This window comes from Schistocerca serialis, chromosome 1 (genome assembly GCF_023864345.2).
Source record: "Schistocerca serialis cubense isolate TAMUIC-IGC-003099 chromosome 1, iqSchSeri2.2, whole genome shotgun sequence".
Lineage (NCBI taxonomy): Eukaryota > Metazoa > Arthropoda > Insecta > Orthoptera > Acrididae > Schistocerca > Schistocerca serialis.
The window spans coordinates 274965148-274984462 of record NC_064638.1 but is presented as its reverse complement, the minus strand read 5'-3'; the positions used below and the strand labels follow the sequence as shown (position 1 = coordinate 274984462).

General features: G+C 41.1%; 1 protein-coding gene across 2 annotated transcripts in view; it reads left to right on the top strand.

Moving 5' to 3' along the window:
* LOC126467941 (coiled-coil domain-containing protein 149) overlaps positions 1–19315 on the top strand; it is a 70816-nt gene that overhangs the window by 27119 nt on the left and 24382 nt on the right. The window contains exons 10-11 of one of the 2 annotated variants that reach the window (XM_050096507.1): positions 9554–9732; positions 15141–15272. In XM_050096507.1, the coding sequence (XP_049952464.1) occupies positions 9554–9732; positions 15141–15272 (311 nt within the window). Of the gene's footprint in view, positions 1–7375; positions 8724–9553; positions 9733–15140; positions 15273–19315 lie in introns of those variants that run through there. The other variant, XM_050096508.1, reaches the window with a different exon arrangement.

Below are 19315 nucleotides of genomic sequence, written 5' to 3'. Positions count from 1 at the left end.
CTCCAAAAGCGCAGCTTCTAGCAGTAATGTTTCCCAATACAAAATTAAATTACATTAAATTTCCTACAAAAAAGGTCCTGTTCATTTTTCCTCTATGAATAGCAGTTTCTGCATTGCAGGGGATGGAGATATCACTGATTATCAATGCATTGCTTATGGTTCATGTAGATTTATGTTTTTCCACATCCAACTGTCATGAATGGGTCACATAAATTTATGGTTTTCATTCTGCAAGCATTTTCTGAGACCTGTTGCACATGCCAGTAACTATTTCAATTTAACAAAAGGTTTTACATGAGTTGGAGTGTTCAGTGCAGTGAACAACTGTATTAACTTACTTTTATCTTTCATTTTACTGCCAATAATCAGTACCTCGAAATAGCCAGTATTGTAGTTGATGCCTTGTGTTGTATGAAGTGAAAACGATTGAAAGAAAGTGAGATTCTTGCTGAACTGTTTGCAGACAATTGTTCTGATGTTCCGAGTGATTCAGATGATGTAACTGATAGTGGTAGTAGAAGTGCAGAAGAAAACCACACGGCTGTAATCGACCAAAGTGAAATAATTGTGAATGATTTAGCTGACAAAGCTTCTGACAGTGGAAGTTGTCTGAAGAACAACAAGATCATTATTCTAGAAACATTTAGAGGAATTCCAGGTTTAAAAATGCTTCCCAATGAGATGCTTAGCATTATAAGCACTGTGATATTATTTGTAGGGCTGAATTGTTCGATCAGATGTCATCACAATCAGACTAGTATCACAAACAATACAAACAAAAACCATTATAATGAATCTCTCAAGTGTCCCAAATTTACAAATATCTCTGCTGTTGAACTGAAAAATTTCTGGGCATGATAATCTTAATGGGCAAATAAAAAAATATTATTTGAAGGATTATTGGTCAACAGATCCTCTAACAGAGACACCAATATTTGACAAGCTAATGAGCAGCAATCAATTCGCGCATATATGGAAATAATGGCATTTCAATGACAATTCCTTACAGAGTGGCTAGAAAAAGACTCTCTGCATAATTGAACTTGTGCTAAAATACTTCCTAGATAAATTTCAGACTGTGTATAAACCTGAACAGGAGCATTCTCTTGATGAAGCAATGATATCATGGGGAGGACTGCTTTGTTTCCAGTCATATAATCCTGGAAAACTTATCAGATTTTGTTTGCTTGTTCACATGGTTTGCAAAAGCATAAGTGGATATATCTCCAGTCTAGAAATGTCCAGTGGGGAAGGAAAAAATCTTCAAGACTCTATTTCTCTCTGTACTTTCACCTCACTGTGGCATGTGGCACCATGTTTATCAAGACAGTAGAGCTATTGCCGAAACACTTCTAGAAAGGAAAACAAGAGTTTGTGATGCAATTCGCATCAATAGAGGTCTCCGTCAGTGTCTACAAACAGAAGTCAAATCTCTAAAGAAAGGTGACACTACATTTTGAAGAGAAGGTGACTTTTTCCGCAGGTATGGAAAGATGAAAGGGAGTTGACAACGATAACGATAATAATTCACGATGCAGCCATTGTTGCAACAGGAAAAAAATACAATGGGAAATCATACAGAAACCAAAATGTATTGTGATGTACAGTAAATTTATGAAAGGTGTGTACATAGCTGATCGATATCTTTTGTATTGTGGAACAATGTGGAAAATCAGTCTATGGACAAAGAAAGTAGTATTGTTTCTCTGGTGTCAGAAGGCACGGAAGTTGAATGTGCGCCAGAGGGTATGGACCTGGATACCCACTGCGAGTATCTGTGCTCAGGCGCGTGCTTGCACTGCGAGCCTCACTGTGCAAGTGTGCCACTCTCTGTACCATGTGAAGTCCGTGGCGAATTGTGTCCTGCGGTCATGTATTTAGGTAGCTGTGCAGCATTACCCTGGCAGTCTGTTACTTGCCGTAGTTCACGTGTGCATCTCGGCTGTACTGCATTCCAATTCTGTGTGTTGAGATACATACTGTCATTGTTTGGAGTGTTCCTGTGTTGTTGTTGTCTCGCCATGTTTATCATCTCAGTTCTTGCTTGCTTGTCTCGTATTGTGGCCTGATCGGTCGTAGTGTTTGTCATCTTCTACTTGTTTGTTTGTCTGTCCTGTCTGTTCATTGTTAGTAATACCTCCAGCAGCTCCCTTGCCTGGTGGCTTTGTCTCCATTCTCTGCCATGCACTGCTCACTGTCGCTCATGGCTATAACAGTTTCTAATAAATTGTGCTTTGATTAACACATACAAAGGGTACATAAACCTAAATCCAGATATACAAAAAAAAATATAAAATGTTCCTAAAAGAAGTTGAAAGAGTCTAGACAAGTGACCATCAAGTTGGTGCAGCAACTGTGGAGGAAACTGAAGCAATGCGACCTACAAAATGACTACCTGGTAAGGATCCACCTGGGGTTGTCAGGGAACGTGAAAGAACATACTATTCAGACTTTTGTGAGAAGTGGAAAAAGGAAATATCTAGCACGGCCATGCAGAGTTTGTGCAGTGCGTTGTAAAAGAAGTGAAACAAGATATTACTGCCAGTTTTGTAAAGTACCGTAACATAAAGATGTGTTTCCAGAGGTATCACACCCTTTGAGAATATTGGAACAACATACAAACATGTCTGCCAAGTTTCATTAGCATCAGACATCAGTAATTGCAGCTACATTCAGATAAGGAAGGCATTCAGACACGCATCTTATGAAAACTGCTGGAAACCGTGACAATAACAGTGGCCCCCAGGGGCTCGCCACTCTTTGGCGGGTTCGTGCTTGGCTACCAAGGGCATGGGACACTAGCCTTTGCAGCACTTTTTCCCATCCTTGCTACATGTCTGTCCCCTTGCTATTCTTTTTCGCGTCCCTTGTGGAACATGTTAGGATGTTATTGGGAATGTTGTGCATTGTCTGTTGCTGATGTAAGAACAGTCTCACCTTTGTTCTTTGCTCCCTTTTCCTTTCTTCATTTCCTTTCTCCTCTCATTCCTCCACTTTGGCATTTGAGGTTCTTCTTTTTCTTCTTCCTCCCTGTGTACTCCTGAAGGCTGGCCCATGCATCTGACACATAACAGGTGACTGGGTAACGTGTACTTCCCAGCCCTGGGTCAACAGGTAGGTTTTGCACATATGCCTTGGTACCGACCAGGCCCAGGGAGGGGTGGTTGAATGAGTTGCAACCTTCCCAAATTGCCGATTGGTCCCTCTGTCAGATGTTCGCGAGGTGTGACCTGAGATGTGAATAATCACCTAAGGCGGGAGTGCCCCCTTGAAGGGAGCCCCCAGTTGGAAGGAGGGCATATCAGAGACGTTGGCAATCATGGGGGATTTTCTCACAATGAGTCAATCAGCTTCCCAATCAACGTCTGCAAAACATAAACGTAATGAGGCTAATGATTCGAAGGCCCTTCCTGCTGCACCATGGTTCCTTGTGGTCTCACGTACTGAATTTGGTCAGTCCTTCCCCACAGTAAATCTGTTTATTATTCAGAAAAGTGTTGATGCAATTGCTGGCCCTGTGAAATCCTGCTCTCATTTACAGACTGTCAATTTGCTTTTGGAGACTGCTTCTGATTCTCAAGCACAACTGCTTGCTGCCTCGCTTCTCTATGGCTACCCTGTTTGTGTCGAGGCCCATAGAACTTTGAATTCTCCCCGTGGTGTAATTTACACCAGGCTGCTCGATGGTCTAACTGAGGCAGAAATCCAATCTTACCTCTCTAATCAGGGTTTCATTGGCGTCCATCATGTAATGAAAAAGGTAGATTCCTCCTTAGTGCCCACCCGCACTCTTTTCCTCACCTTTGATAGAGTGGTGCTGCCATCAAAGATCAAGCTACGAAATTATCACAGTCTGGCCATACATTCCGACCCAATGCATTGCTACCAGTGTCATTGTTTCAACCACAGTAGAACATCTTGTCGACACCCAGCCAAATGTGTAACCTGTGGTAGGGATGCACACAAGGGCGATTGTCCGCCTCCTTCTCTCTGCTGTATCAACTGCAATGGTGGCCATGCTGCCTCGTCTTGGGATTGTCCCATGTATCTTGATGAGTAGGCTGTCCAAGAGATTCAGGTAAAGGAAAAAGTGCCTTACTGAGTAGCTCGCAAGTTAGAGGCTACTCGCAAACCCTGTATTCTCCTGTCTGGCACCTATAGTTCTGTTCTTGTTACCCCTCCCTCCATGAAGGGTGGGGCCATGCAGACATGCAACCTCAAATTCAGCTCTGAGGTTGTGAAATCGCCCAGTGTGAAGGTAGCATTGCCATCCTCCTGTCCCGCTGTACAACAAACAGTCCAACTCTCGCCGCAAGGGGCGAAGCCACCAGCTACACAACCAATAGGCAGGAAAGGACAGGAGTAGTACTTCCGTGAAGACTTCCTACATTCCTCCAGCCAAACAACACCAGAGTCTTCCTCTAACCAGAAAGGCTCAAATAAGTCCACCGAAGGCAAATGGTCTTCACCTTCGCCAACTCGAAGTTTTTTGTTGTTTGAGTCCACGGAATGATTGCACAAGCAAGCCGATGCTTTTCTGGACCCCATGGGGCAGGATCCTTCTGCATCTGTGCCCTATAGTTGCAACTCTACACCGGCTGTCACTTGTCGGCCGCTGAGTTGACACCCCTACATCCTTCCTCCTCATGACTGTCCTCCAATGGAACATTTGTGGCCTTTGGTCCCACAAAGAGGATTTACGTCTGATTTTAGCTTCGTGGCATCCCCTGCCTTCAGGAAACGGAATTGCGCTCTCACGGCCGCTTTGAACTTTCACATTACTTACCAATTTGTTTTGACCTTCCCCCTGAGGTCGGCATTCCATCTCATGGGGGTTTCATGGTGCTCATACGGGATGACATTCATAGTCAACCCCTCTCCCTGGCTCTCCGTCTTCAAGCTGTTGCAGTTCACCTTTTTTTTTTCCCTGTGTGTGTATCATTTATGTACCTCTGTCATTCGATGTCACTAGGGCAGACTTCCTTCAGCTTATTGGGCAGCTACCTCCCCCATTTTTGCTACCCGGTGACTTTAATGTGCATCGTCACGTTTGAGGTTCTTCCAGGACCTGCCTTCTTGGCTGACCTCCTTAACCAACTGAACCTCTTCTGCCTTAACGTTGGAGCACCCACCTTCCTTTCCGACTCCTCACACACCTATTCCCATTTGGACCTATCCTTTTGCACTACCCAGCTTGCCCACTGTCTTGAGTGGTTCGTTCTTTCAGACACCTACTCGAGCGACCATTTCTGCTCCCTGTTTGCTGACTCCTACCCCATCCGTGTGCATGCCCAAATGGCAGCTTACTAAGGCTGACTGACAGCTGTACTCCTCCCCGGTGACCTTCGAAAAACAAGATTTTCCCCAGTTGTGATGACCAGGTGGACTATCTAACCAATGTTATCCTTGCTGCTGCAGAACATTCCATTCCTTGCACTTCCTCTTTACCACGTTGTGTCCCAGTCCCTTGGTGAACTGAGGCATGCCACGATGCAATTCGCATATGGAGACATGCTCCCCGCATTTTTAACCATCATCCTATGATGGCAGACTGCATTCATTATAAACAGATGTGTGCAAAGTGTCATCACATTATTTGGGATAGCAAATGAGCTAGCTGGATTTCATTCACTAGTTCTTTTAACAGTTCCACCCCTTCCCCTGTCTTGTGGGCCAACCTACGATGGCTCTCCGGTACCAAGATCCATTCCCCCATTTCCAGCCTCAAAGTAGCAGACGATGTTATCGTGGACTGTATTGCTATCTCCAACACCTTGGGCCACCATTTTGTGGAAGTTTCGAGCTCTTCCCACTATCACCCTGCCTTCCTCCATCAGAAATGAGTGGAGGAAGCTTGGGTGATACCCTTCTGTTCTCCGACTCATGAGTGCTACAAAGCCATCTTTACCATGAGGGAGTTCGACCATTCTCTCAGTTCATCCTAATTGTCTACCCCAGGGCTGGACGCCATTCCCATTCAGATGTTACAGCGTCTTTCTCTTACGGGCAAGCACTTTCTGCTTAAACACGTACAACCGCATCTGGGCAGAGGGCACATTTCCCGGACACTGGCGTGAAACCACTGCCATACCTGTACCTAAGCCCAGTAAGGATAAAAACTTTCCTTCTAGCTACCACCCCATCTCTCTTACCAGCTGCGTTTGCGAGTTGATGGAATGTATGATTCATGCCCGGCTGGCATGATGGCTCAAGTCTCTCAATTTACTGACAAATGCACAGTGTGGAAATTGAGCGTGGCATTCTGCAGTTGACCATCTCATTTCTGTGTCCACCCATGTCATGAATGGTTTTCTGCAGAAATCCCAGACTGTGGCCGTGGTTTTTTGATTTGGAGAAGGTCTATGACACCTGCTGGAGAATTGGTATCCTCCATACTCTTTACACGTGGGGCTTCCGTGGCTTCAGGCATCATTAAAAAAATCGAGTTTTCAGGGTGCATGTGGGTTCGGCTTTGTTGGACATCTTTATGTAGGAAAACGGTGTGCCTCAGAGTTCTGTCTTGAGTGTCGTCCTTTTTGCTATCGCCATTAACCCTATCATGGCCTGTCTCCCACCGAGCATCTCCAGCTCCCTTTTTGTTGACGATTTTGCCATCTATTGTAATTCTCCATGGACCTGTCTCACTGGGCAACATCTTCAGCAGTGTCTTGATCGTCTTTACTCCAGGAGCATTGACAATGGCTTTCGCTTTTCCACTGACAAAACAATTTGCTCTTTAAAACTGCATATTTAACTGTTCCTTTTTGTGAGGTCACCAGCTGAACACATTGCTGGAAACAACAAAAACAAAACTTGAGGACAACCAACCACTCATTTATATATGAAATATGAGTGGTGCATAAGCTCACCTTGAATGGTCAGATGTCTGCTCTTCTCAGGTCTTTTAACAACAATACTGTAATTGTAATGGCCATGGTGGTCTAGCAGGTAGAGAGCTAGGCTCTGGGCCAGGAAGTCCTCGATCTTGAGTATGAGCAGGGATGTTCCCTCATTCCAGTCCCTCAAGGATGGCCTCAGGTCCATACCACCTGCTACCGAAATCAGTACTGGGGATCTTTCCTGAGGTTTAAAGGTGGCTGGGGCAGTGGGCTCACCACCCTCCCCTCTTATTGCTGTGGAGGACTAAAAGCTGCACTCCACTTCATGGGTTGTGCATCACAGAGTTTACCTTTTTTTAACGGTAGTTTCACATCTGTGCATGCAGATTTTTCTGTCATTATTATAATATGACTTAGTTTTGTATTTATAATTAAATGATGTGCATATTTCATCATGTCTTTGCAGCGTATTTCTTGATCCATGAAGTTGTAAGAATGTACCTGTTACTAGTTCTTCTCCTCTTCTGATATTTCAGCTTTGGAACAGCCAGCCATATTCTGAGAAAGCTGTGTGATGGACACTATAGCCTTCCTGTCTGCCTTCTAAACTTGTGGAGTGCAGCAATGTGCATATTGCCATGGACAGTAGCAGCTGAAGAAATACAACTTGGACAGCAAAGCTGTGCACTGCCTGCATTCCCTCTACAGTGAACATATTTTGTAAGAACTTGAGTCTGAAGCATTGGCCTATATTGATGGGGACACTGTATCATGGTCTGAAAACTGACTACTGAAAGTTCTGGGTTCCATACTTGCTTAAATTGAGGCCACCATTGGGATTATGTCTATGATCTGATGATTCATAACTCAGGTGTGTGTAAGATCCTGTGTGTGTGTGTGTGTGTGTGTGTGTGTGTGTGTGTGTGTGTGGACTCTCACGTATTGGACAAATGACACAAACCATTCAAGAACAATGCTTGTAAATATTAATGATAAACCTTCCTGCTGAATACTTGCCTCCACATCATTCTTCAAGGATTTGATCATCAAGGAAACTGTTGAAGCCATCAAAGGACTGAATCACAATGGCGGCTCCAATTTCAGTAGAGTATGGAATATAGTCCTTTCAGCAGTCTGCTGTCAGAAGCAATGATAATATCCCCTTATCAATATGGCCTAATTCTATAACTAGAGTCCTCCACCAATGATATCTGTTGCAGACTGCATCCAGTTAGTTCATAGCTCTGCAACCTGATTGATATTTCTTTAGCTGCTATTGTCTGCAGCCACATGCATGTCTTATGGTTCGCTCCAAAGACAACAGGGCATTTGCAGCCAAAATATCAGAAATGGAGAAGAATTGTTACAGCTGCATTCTCAGAACATGGATCAAAAGGTGTACTGTTCTACATTATCATCAGACCACATAACACTAAAAGAAGTTGTTATTGATTGAACCAGTACTACCAAGCAAGGTGGTGCAGTGGTTAGCACACTAGACTGGCATTCGAGAGGATGACAGTTCAAATCCACATCTTTCTATCCTGATGTAAGTTTTCCAAGATTTCCCTAAATCACTCCAGCTCCACCCACTGGGTCATTCAGAGGGGCATAGGCAATTTCCGCCCTCATCCTTGTAACATTTCAAGCCAAGGGTGCTCATACCTGGAGACAATGGGAGGGGTGGGGGTCACCCACCAGCCCCTATCTCTTAGGGAAAGGAAAAAATATAGTTTATTAGGTATTTTTCTTTCAATAAAATGATTCAAAAGCCAGTATTATGCAGCTTTTTGACAGGACCGGAACTGTAACTTTTTTATCTCTGCTTACAAGTCACCACTCATCTTCCAAAATATTAAAAATATACCACACCCCCAGGTCTAGGCCCCCTCCCCTCCAAACTATTATATCGGTGCCCTCATTCTGAGCTTGTGCTCTGTCCCTAATGACTGTATAGTCGACGTGATGTTAAATCTTAGTCATCCTTCCTTCCTTTGTTTTTGAACCTGTGCATCATGTTCACTTTAGAAGTTGAGGATTTATGAATGAATTTGCTTATGAATTAAGTTCCTTACATTGATATGAATGTAACAGAGGGAAACATTCCACGTGGGAAAAATATATCTAAAAACGAAGATGATGAGACTTACCAAACAAAAGCGCTGGCAGGTCGATAGACACACAAACAAACACAAACATACACACAAAATTCAAGCTTTCGAAACAAACAGTTGCTTCATCAGGAAAGAGGGAAGGAGAGGGAAAGACGAAAGACGAAGTGTGTGCGAGTGTATACCTGTCCTTTTTTTCCCCCTAAGGTAAGTCTTTCCGCTCCTGGGATTGGAATGACTCCTTACCCAAAACCCACATCCTTTCGTCTTTCCCTCTCCTTCCCTCTTTCCTGATGAAGCAACTGTTTGTTGCGAAAGCTTGAATTTTGTGTGTGTGTTTGTGTTTGTTTGTGTGTCTATCGACCTGCCAGCGCTTTTGTTTGGTAAGTCTCATCATCTTTGTTTTTAGATATAAGTTCCTTACATTCTTTGAAATGCAAGTTATCCTGAAGTTTTGTGATGTGAGAGTGTGTGACATAAATGTTGATGGTGTGGATGTAGATTAGAAGTATCTTTGTGATGAAGCTTATATTTCAGTTATCTAAATATATTTGAAGGTAACAAACTTTTATCAAAGTGTTCCTTTTGTGTAATTTTTTAAAGGATTCTGGCAGGGCGCATTAAAGAACTGGAGTATCGATTAGAAAGGATAGAAGGAGGACGGGTTGCAGCATTTCCATCCCAGATACTTCTTGAAGGCTACAGCAGTGCAACTGTAGACCGTGAAGTGGAATGCCTGTTCAACAATGATTCTAGTTCAGAAGGAGATAGCAGTCTCAAAGGTAATTCCCAGTTTCTTGCTTTTTTTAAATCCTTCACTTAAAAATAATTATTGGGTTCCCTTGCAAACTATATTACATTTAAAACTACTTTCAGGCTCTTAGAAAAAAAAAAAAAAGAAAAAAAATTGGCTGTACTTTACTGCTCTCTTTATCACATTATATCTGTAGCTAAGTGGATGGTGGACTGGAACCACAAAAATGAAAGCTTTGATCTCCAGTTGGCCTCACTTCTTTTCTGTCACGTGGTGTTTGTTTCACATTTGAAATCTGCTTTCTAGGTATGAGAAATGCCAAGCTGCTCAGTGGTTTCAATTTCACATTTGACTGGGTATCGCTCTAAGTAATTCACTTCAGGAGTTAGAGAAATGCAAGAGTATACTTCTTGCAATAGGGCCATGATAATACAGCACTGCTCTCCCTCTCCCTCCCCCCATCTCTGAATGCTTATTTTTTCTTTACCAAATGATGAAAAACTAAAAAACACCATGGACTGTCAAATTCTATTATGCAAGATGACCTTTATTGCACCATGCATGTACAGGATGCCTATAATTAAAGTTCCAGTTTCAAAACGCTGTAAAAACAAAACCCCACTCAGAATGACATCAAATTTGAACAGAATATTGTAGAGTAAGGGGGAAATGTTATGGAAACAAAAAAGATTAACAAAAATTTTACCACTAGATGTTGCTGCATGCAGCAAAATATTTAATGTGCAGAAGTTAATTTTACTTAAAGTTTACTGCCTTAAAAATAAAAACAAATAGCCACATGTGGAGTCAAATTATGAATAAAACAACAGATCATGTTATCATTCTTCACCAGCATTCCCTTGTAGTTTAAGTCAACAACTCCCACTTTCTCTTCTCCTCTCTCAATAGTCTGACCTCTTGATAGTCAGTGGCCAATCGTTTTACTTAGTCATCTGGTGCTGCCCTCCAGTGGCAAAAACAGGAGTCATCTGCGCAGAATTAACAGTGTCTTATTCCGCTTCAAGTTCATAGTTTTTTTTTATATTGACATTAATCCCATTAGCAGGATCTTTTGTAGGTATCTAATAGAATTTAGTCATAATTACAAAGTGTTGTTGTTGTTGTTGTTGTTGTTGTTGTTGTCGTTTAGCTTTCAGTCTGAAGATAAGTTTAATACAGCACATCATGCTAATCTGTTCTGTGCAAATCTTTCTTTTTTCCCTCTGTGTATTTACTGCTACCTACATATATTGGAATGTATTTACTACATTCAAAACTTAGTCATCTTCTAAATTCTTTGCTCTCTCATTACCAAATTAACTATTCTTTGATACCAAAAGATGTGTTCTATCAACTTATCATTGTATCAAGTTGTGCCACAGATCTCTCTTCTCCCCAATGTTATTTAGTGTCACTTCATTATTTATCTGCTCTGTCATCCAAGTTTTGCTTCCATTTAAGGTTACATTCTAGACAAATACTTTCCAAAGAGACTACTGAACACTTAAATTTATATTTGTTGTTGCAATTTTTTTCCAGAAAAGCTTTTCCTTCTGTTGCTGTCTTCACATGAATTCTCTTTACTGCTGTTGCCATCAGTTGTTATGCTCCTCAAATATCAAAACGAGCCTATTATATTTGGCATCTCATTTCCTAATCTTTCTTCTCCATAGTTCCCTAACTTATTACAACTGCACTCCATTACTCATGTTTTGCTTTTATTTGTTTTCATCTCTCAACATCTTTTTAAGGCACTGTTCATTCCATTCAGCTGATCTTGCAAGTCATTTCTCATCTTTGAAAAAATTATAATGTCATTAAGGTTTATCATAGTTTTTATTTCTCTTTCCTGAGGTCTAATTTCTTTTCCAGATTTCATCTAGGTATCCTTTCTTGCTTGATTTATGTGCAGTTGAATAACATGAGGAGTATGTTACAATATTGTCTCTGGTGTCAACTACTGCTTCCCTTTCATGTCCTTTGGTCAGGGAATATATAACCTGGGAAATCCACAGAAAGCCTGGGAATTTTCTTACCTGGGAGAAAGCTTAGAAAAACCTGGGAATTTTTAAGTATTCTGGGAATTTTTGTCTTTATTTAAATTTTTTGTCAATTTTGACTGGTAAGAACTGATGCTTTAACAAAGAATTTTACTTCAGCCTGCTACTGCAGAACAATACTGCAGCAATAAAACACAGACAAGAGAATAGAAGCAAAATAAAATTTTAGTTGCAAAGAAAGTGTGCCATTTACAACAACAAAACACAGTGCACACACAAGAATCTGCCAAGAACAAAATGTGTCAAAGACTGTGTAATACCTTGTAACAAATTGCATTTGACATGTCTTTGTTGTGGGCCTTGTTTTGATGAGCATGACGTCACAACTGTTTACATTTCCAACACGTTGCAGGAAAATATTGTGAATAGTGGCTTGAGAAGCAGTACTTTTAAGTAATTTTCCTTTTACGCAACATGAAATGTGTGTGAGAATGTGTTATGAATTTCTCAAATCACAGTGTGTTAAGACTCTCATTCAAAACTTAACTCTGGGGACCAGACACTTAGAAAAATTTCAGGCTCGGAAGACCAACCCTTTATGCCATTGGCACATTTGTGTTTGATTTATCTCAAAGGGTAACACGCACTAAAGAAGACCAAGTTTCAGGGTTAGTTTTCCATATTTATTTTAGTTGTTTAATAGATTACAAATTATGCGGTAACAATGACCATAAAGTGTAATGATCCTCCAAAAAAAGTGCGAAATTAGTGCTTGAGCAGTTTGACACTTATTAACTTTTTTCTATTGAAAAGTCTAAGTGCCCAACAGAACACGTATTCAGCCAGGTAACCCACGAAATGTTCGGTGCATAACAGTGAAATTTATAATCATGCTTGTCAGAAATATTCAGCTGCCGCAATTTAAGCTGTGCTCTTATGACCCACCACCTTGGGGGAAAAAAGGCAGAAAGTATTTGATGAATGATATTGTAGGTCAAAGCTTAGCTTTTCTTGTAGCTGTACTGTATTTTTATTACTTAACTATTCCTGTTTGTGTGTTCATGCTACTTAGCAGCGATGTTGCTGTTGGCTGATTACATCAAGTGAATATCTGCTATCGTTGGCTGGGGAGATCACATGACATCAGCTATCATTGGCTGACAAAAGCATATCACAATCTTGATTTCAATGCTTTGGAAGCTACCATGCTGTATCTGGTGGAATTCTCGTTTATACTTTCGTAATACCAAAATATGCAGTGCAAATGTTACTGCACATCAAAGATCTTTCCAAATAGTGTTGATTTTTACTGGCTTTCATTCCCTGAAGTGCAGGGAAGGTCTCTACTGGTGAATGAAACCTTCACCATTCAAAGGAAAGATAAGTTTTACAGCTGTGAGGGAAAGCATATTGTCACTTAACAAGCAAAAAATGTGTGTTCACCAGGGACAGAGTGTATTTTCACCCGAGAAAAAGTGTGTTTTTAACTGGGAAATCTCGGGGAATTTGTTTGTCTTGTCTGCATATACACACTGTTTGATTCTTAAGACTGCATTCAAATAATGACACAGTGAAGTACTTGGGCAGAGCATGTCGGAGATGCAGGAGTGTGGACACTTGACAGCAACTGATTGATGTGTAGAAATCATGGGTCCCAGAATTTTCTGTGATGAGCAGTTCTCTTATTCAATAACGAGGCCCAATCCTGCGTCAGCATTATGGATATTTTCCCGGACAGTTTTAGTTTGCCCACACTATGTAAGAAATACTATGGAAATAAGTTGGAGTGAGATAGTAAATTGTTATGTTTGCAGTAAAATAATAAATTTAAGCAAGATTATGTGTTTCATATGCTCCAGATCAGTGGTGATTAATATTTGTAACAAATGCTTTCCAGATATGCTTTATGAAATTGAAACATTTTTAAAACTAATTAGAATTTATTTTTATGAATATAATGCTTAATAATTTCAGGATACAATATTTAGAAATACTATTGAAACTAATGATCTGTGTGATCGAGCCTACTTGCGGGACAATATGTACTGGCATATTTTTATGTGCATGTTCCAAAAATTGTGTGAATCTTATAATTTCCATTTGTTTCCATACACCTGTTTTTTTTTTCACTTGTGGGAAATCAGTAACTAGCTTTATTACTTTGTGTGATATTTCTACTTTTTAACTGACTTGTGCACCAAATTCCTCCCTAATTTTGTTAGAGTGCTTTTAATTTCTGCTCTGTAGTTTGGTTTTGTTGTCATCATATTTTTTCTGTTATATAGAATCTCATTTTAAATACAACGTGCAACAGACATAAATGCAGTGGTGAATGGTGGTAGAAAATTAAGAATATGATAAACCATGTTGGAGGCTGTATGAATTGTGCAGTTAATCTACATCTACAACAATACAAATTCTCCGCAAGCCACTACACAGTTTGATAGCAGAGGGTGCCCCATACCACTGTTAGTCATTCCCTTTCCTGTCCCACTCGCAAATGGAGTGAGAGAAAAAGGACTGTCTGTATGTTTCTGTAAAAGACCTGATGTCTCTCATTTGGTCTTCATTTCCTTACACAAAATGTATGTTGGTGGCAGTAAAATCATTGCAGTCTGTTGCAAGTGCTGGTTCTCTAAACTTTCTCAACTATTTTGCAAAAAGAACATCTTCATCCCTCCAGGGATTCCCTTTTTAGTTCGTGGAGCATTTCCATAATCCTCACTTGCTGACTGGACCTACTGGTAACAAATCTAGCAGCACAGATCTGAACTGCTTCAATGTCTTCCATTAATCCAACGTGATGGGGATCCCAAACACTCGAGCATAACTCGAAAATGGGCTGCACAAGTGTTCTTTATGTGGGCTCGTTTATCGATGAGCTGCACTTTCGAGAATGCTCCCAATAAACTGACATCAACCATTCACCTTTTCTACAACTCACCTTACATATTTGTTACATTTTATATTACTTTGGAATGTTACAGGTAGATATTTAAGTGACGTGACTGTCAATCAGTTACACCACTAATACTGTATTTGGACACTTCAGGATAGTTTTCTTACTTTGCTTCTCCCAGATCTAGAGCAACCTGCTATTCATTACAGCTAATAGAAATTCTATCAGATTCATAATCCTGTTGACAATGATTAGGTGACAGTGAATAGAATCATTGTTTTTATTGAAAAGCAAATTTTGGCTTCGTTACTTTGCTAACAGTTTATGTAATTTATAAATTCTTGAAAATATTAACAAAATTTGATTTTGTTCCTGCGAATTTCAGTGAATTTTTGTGTGCAGAGCATCTCTGCATGAGACATGAAAAGAAAGTATCAATTATTTTCCAAAGAATTTAATTTTATTGCTTGCAGGTATCCTATTTTGACTGCTCCATTCTAGTACTGTTAAACTCACCAGTGCATTTGAATGTTCCAGAAGTTCAAGAAGAATGTGTTGATGATAGCATGGAACCAAGTCATCAGATGGAACAGTGTAGCAAGATGCCAGGTGATACGTGTAATCTTTCAGCTATTGGACATCTATCGTTTGGCAGTGGATGCAGAACTGGTAAGTTACTGTAATGGAAAGCAAATGTAAAAGCAGAATTACCATTTTAGGTAACTGTTTAAAACTGCATCTCTGGTTCTATTGCTGTAGCAGGACAATGTAGAGTGTACATTAGAAATACTTTTACCATCTTTTGGTGTGACTTCCTAATGCCAAAACAAGGAAACACAGTCTTGTATATATAATCGTTCATCCAAAATTTCATAGTTTTGCTTTCAGTGTGTGTTGACAGGAAATCTGGCAGCTGAACCAACAGTTCAATAATTTTCTTAGATAGTGAACCAATAGTTCAATCATTTTCTTGGATCATCAAGAAATGTTATTGCTAGAAGTTAATCTGACGATGCACTTATTGTGTCCCCTATGGGGTTATGTTACTGTGAAGACATATTTTCATTCGAAATTGGTGTACATTTTAGGTTAATTGATCTTGAACTTGTTCACATGCATAGTAGTAGTTTTCTGCTTAACAATAACTGGATATTTGATTTGTGAGTACACATTGTAAGGGACAAGAGTTTGCATTGGTGTATCAAAATGTGTTATCAGGTAACAACAATGGAGTCATCTAAAGATTTGTGCAGTTTATTGCTGCCTTGCTAAGAAAGGATTGATTGCATGTATCACAAATAGCATTTAGGGGCTGGCCAATTATCATGCACGTAATTAACCAGGAAGAGTGCTTTCTGCTGGCTGTTAAAGAAATTGAAGTATCTGCATTCATGTCACCATAGCATTTGATACATCTTGTAGCACTGCACAGATGGTATCTCATGGTGACTCCATTATATGTATCCTCTTTAACATTTCAACCACAAATCACCAACCATGTGATAACTTTTGCCAATTTTCAAGCAAGATGGTGCAGTGGTTTAGACACACATTTCAGTGGAAGGCAGTTAAATCAACATCTGCCATCCAGATTTAGTTATTTCGTGGTTCCCCTAAATTACTAACGGCAAATGCCTTTAGAAAGAACATGGCACATATCTGAGTTTGTGCTCTGTCTGAAGTGACACTGTAATAAGCAGTATGTCAAACTCCAATCTTCTTTGCCAATAACATGTCAGCACAACTGCTAATCCACTGTTTATATCTTCAGTCTTGTTTACAGATGAGGCAAAATTTGGAAGAGGTAGAATACAAATTCTTACAACAAATCTTTGCTGGCTGATGAAAACCTTACTGTACAAGTCAAGTTCAACACCAGTAACATTTGAAGTTCAACGTGTGGAGTGCAGTTGTAGGCTACTGCCTTGTAGATCCCAGCACATTTTATGTGTGATCTGATGTAATATATTTGGGTGTCTGCCCAGGTCATGTCGTACGTTCTACATCATATTTCGGAAACACTTGTGTTATCATCTTCAGGTGGTTCCTGAAAACTACTGTGTTAGTGTCCTGTATACGTTACCCATTATCACCTCCATCACTCAACTCCTCTTGCTATCCAAGCAGCAACAGCGGTTGTTGGTGGAGGCAGTGGTGCAGGTGGTGGTGCCCGGCTGCGAACTATGGTCTCCATTGTTGTGCTATCAGTGTCAGCTGTGGACCTCACTTTTTTAGGGATCCTTTTCTTTTTCTTGGCTTAGTAGACCACTACCTTTGTTAATTATATCTTCTTGGACCCTAATTTCAACAGCCTCTTTAATAACACAACCACAGAAGAGGAAGACTACCTAAGTATCTTGGTTTTGTTGTAATCTGTACTATGGCCACTTTTTACACTATGGTTGGCTAGAGAGCTGCTTTGGTGCTTTGGCATAATTCATTATGGCATACATGTTCACAGCAGCCCTTCTTCTACCATTTGTATAGTTCCCCCAATGATGCTTTGCTGTGTTAGGGGATTTGGTAAACCCCTGGTTGGCAAAGGCTTAAATCATCCTTGACTGATCCTAGTAATGTTAGGGGATTGGCAAAATACGCTTTTAACATTGTGTTTTTGCAGCTACTGCTAACAAGTGAGATGCACACTAATGATTTGTGCTCCTCTTTTTCTTCCTGTGTTTGTGTAGGTACAACCTGTGTAAGCACACGCTGTATCTGCTTGCTGCTATCCCCATTTCCTTGGAATGTTGTCTCCAGGTGCTTCAACTCAACTGTAAGGATGTCTTGGTCGCTGATGGATCACACCTGTGAAAAAGTGTGTGCAAAACACCTTCATATGAGGAGTTGTGGTATCTGATGGAGGCATGTTCATACTGATATGATCCAAGCTGGGGTCATTTTTGTTATCAAGAGGTCGAGCAGAGAGCAGGGGTGAGTGATCCTGTAGAGTGCGGGGGTGCTAATGGCAAGAGTTTTACAGTCATTCCACCTTATTCCTGGTGCTGCCTAGCAGCAGCTGGGGATTCCATGGTGTTTGAAAGCATGTAACTTTCCAAGCTCAGATCCTGCATTGCCCATGGTCAGTGCTGCAGCATCGTGACAGAAGGCTGTGCATCTTTGCAGCCTGACTTGGCTGTGGCTGTCCACCAGAGCCTCAGTGCTCTCGATGAGTGAAGCTGCACTTAGGCTCAGCTCTGGAAATCTGCATTCCCCTGTTGTCGGTTGTCAAACTGGCGTATAGGGAAAGTCCCAGGAGCAACACGAAGGACGGCCCAGGTCATGGTACCAGCGTACAGCCGGTATGAGGGTACTTGTACTGCCCCAGTAGCAACGGCATAGGCACCCAAGCACCTATGTTTGAATAGCATGCAAACAGGTAGGTTGGTTCTTCATCCAAAGAGGATCGGCCCAGCTCCCCTCCTCAGTCACCAATGTGACCTGCAGATCAGAAGTCCCCTCCACAGCTGAATTGTTGTGGATTTTAAGCAGTGGACTTCCAAATTGGCAGCAGCTTGTAGGTGCTAATTGATTCACCAGAACATCCTGGTTTCCATTGATATCTGCAATGGAGGTTGAATGGCCTAGCTCAGAATGAGATTGAGGAGGGCAGAGGTCTTATAGTAGACGATGATGTGGTGCCCCCCACACTGGTGATTAACTGTGCTCTCATTTTCAGAATCTGTCTGTGCTCTTGGCTGCTCTAGTGTTTAACTTCAGAGTTTCAGAGCGTTCATTTATGCATCCTGAATTGTGTTTCCTGATGACATCTCTAAGTGAAGTTACTGCATTTAATCTTGCTATGGATGCATATTTCATCTGTTCTGCACTGTTGTCAGTGTGTTGATTCAGTTGTTCGTAGCTTCCCTCTCACATAGACTGATGTGCTGAAAGCTTGTTTGTGCTTTAGGTCCCCATATTTGCACTCGGTTAGGACACCGTTTCATAGCTGGCAGATGCACTCCACTTAGCAGTCTCCATTGGTTCTTAACAAAATTTTATTCTTGTCCTTACTTACTGTTCTACTGTGCAAGAGTACATAACAGTGTGTGTAGGCATGCTGTGCACACCATGTCCAAGCTTTCCATCTGGTTTCCATTTCATCAGGATGTCAGGAATGGGAGTGTTGCATCTTGTTCCACCTCCACAGTAAATTGTTGGATGGGGTGAAGTGAGTTGACACTATGGAGAAATTCACTTAAGCTGTCCCTGTGGCCAAATGACAAACATGTTGTTCATGTAACAGTAGGCTCTGGAGCAAGCCCAACTAAAACCAACCTATTTCTTCCATTACTTGGATGATATGTTTGTTGTGTGGCCACATGCATGACACAGCTTAGGTGAGTTTCTCCATTACCTCAACTTGCTTCACCCAACATACAGTTAACCATGGAGGTGGAACAGATTGGTGCTGTCCTGTTTCTTGATGTCCTGGTGAAATGAAAACTAATTGGAAGCCTGCACACACTGATTTGTATGTACATGTTCACACATGTTCACAGGGTACCATCCGTGTGCAACCAAAACAGCCTTCCAACCAAGCTGACCCACCTGGAGACAACATTACTAAGAAATGGATATAACAGCAAGCAGATAAAGTGTACGCTTGGACAGATTCTAGCTGTGCAACAGCAGGAAGAAAAAGAGAGATAAATTTCTAGTGTGCAACACATTTGTAGCAATACATCAGAAAAGTCAACAGAATCTTGGAGCAA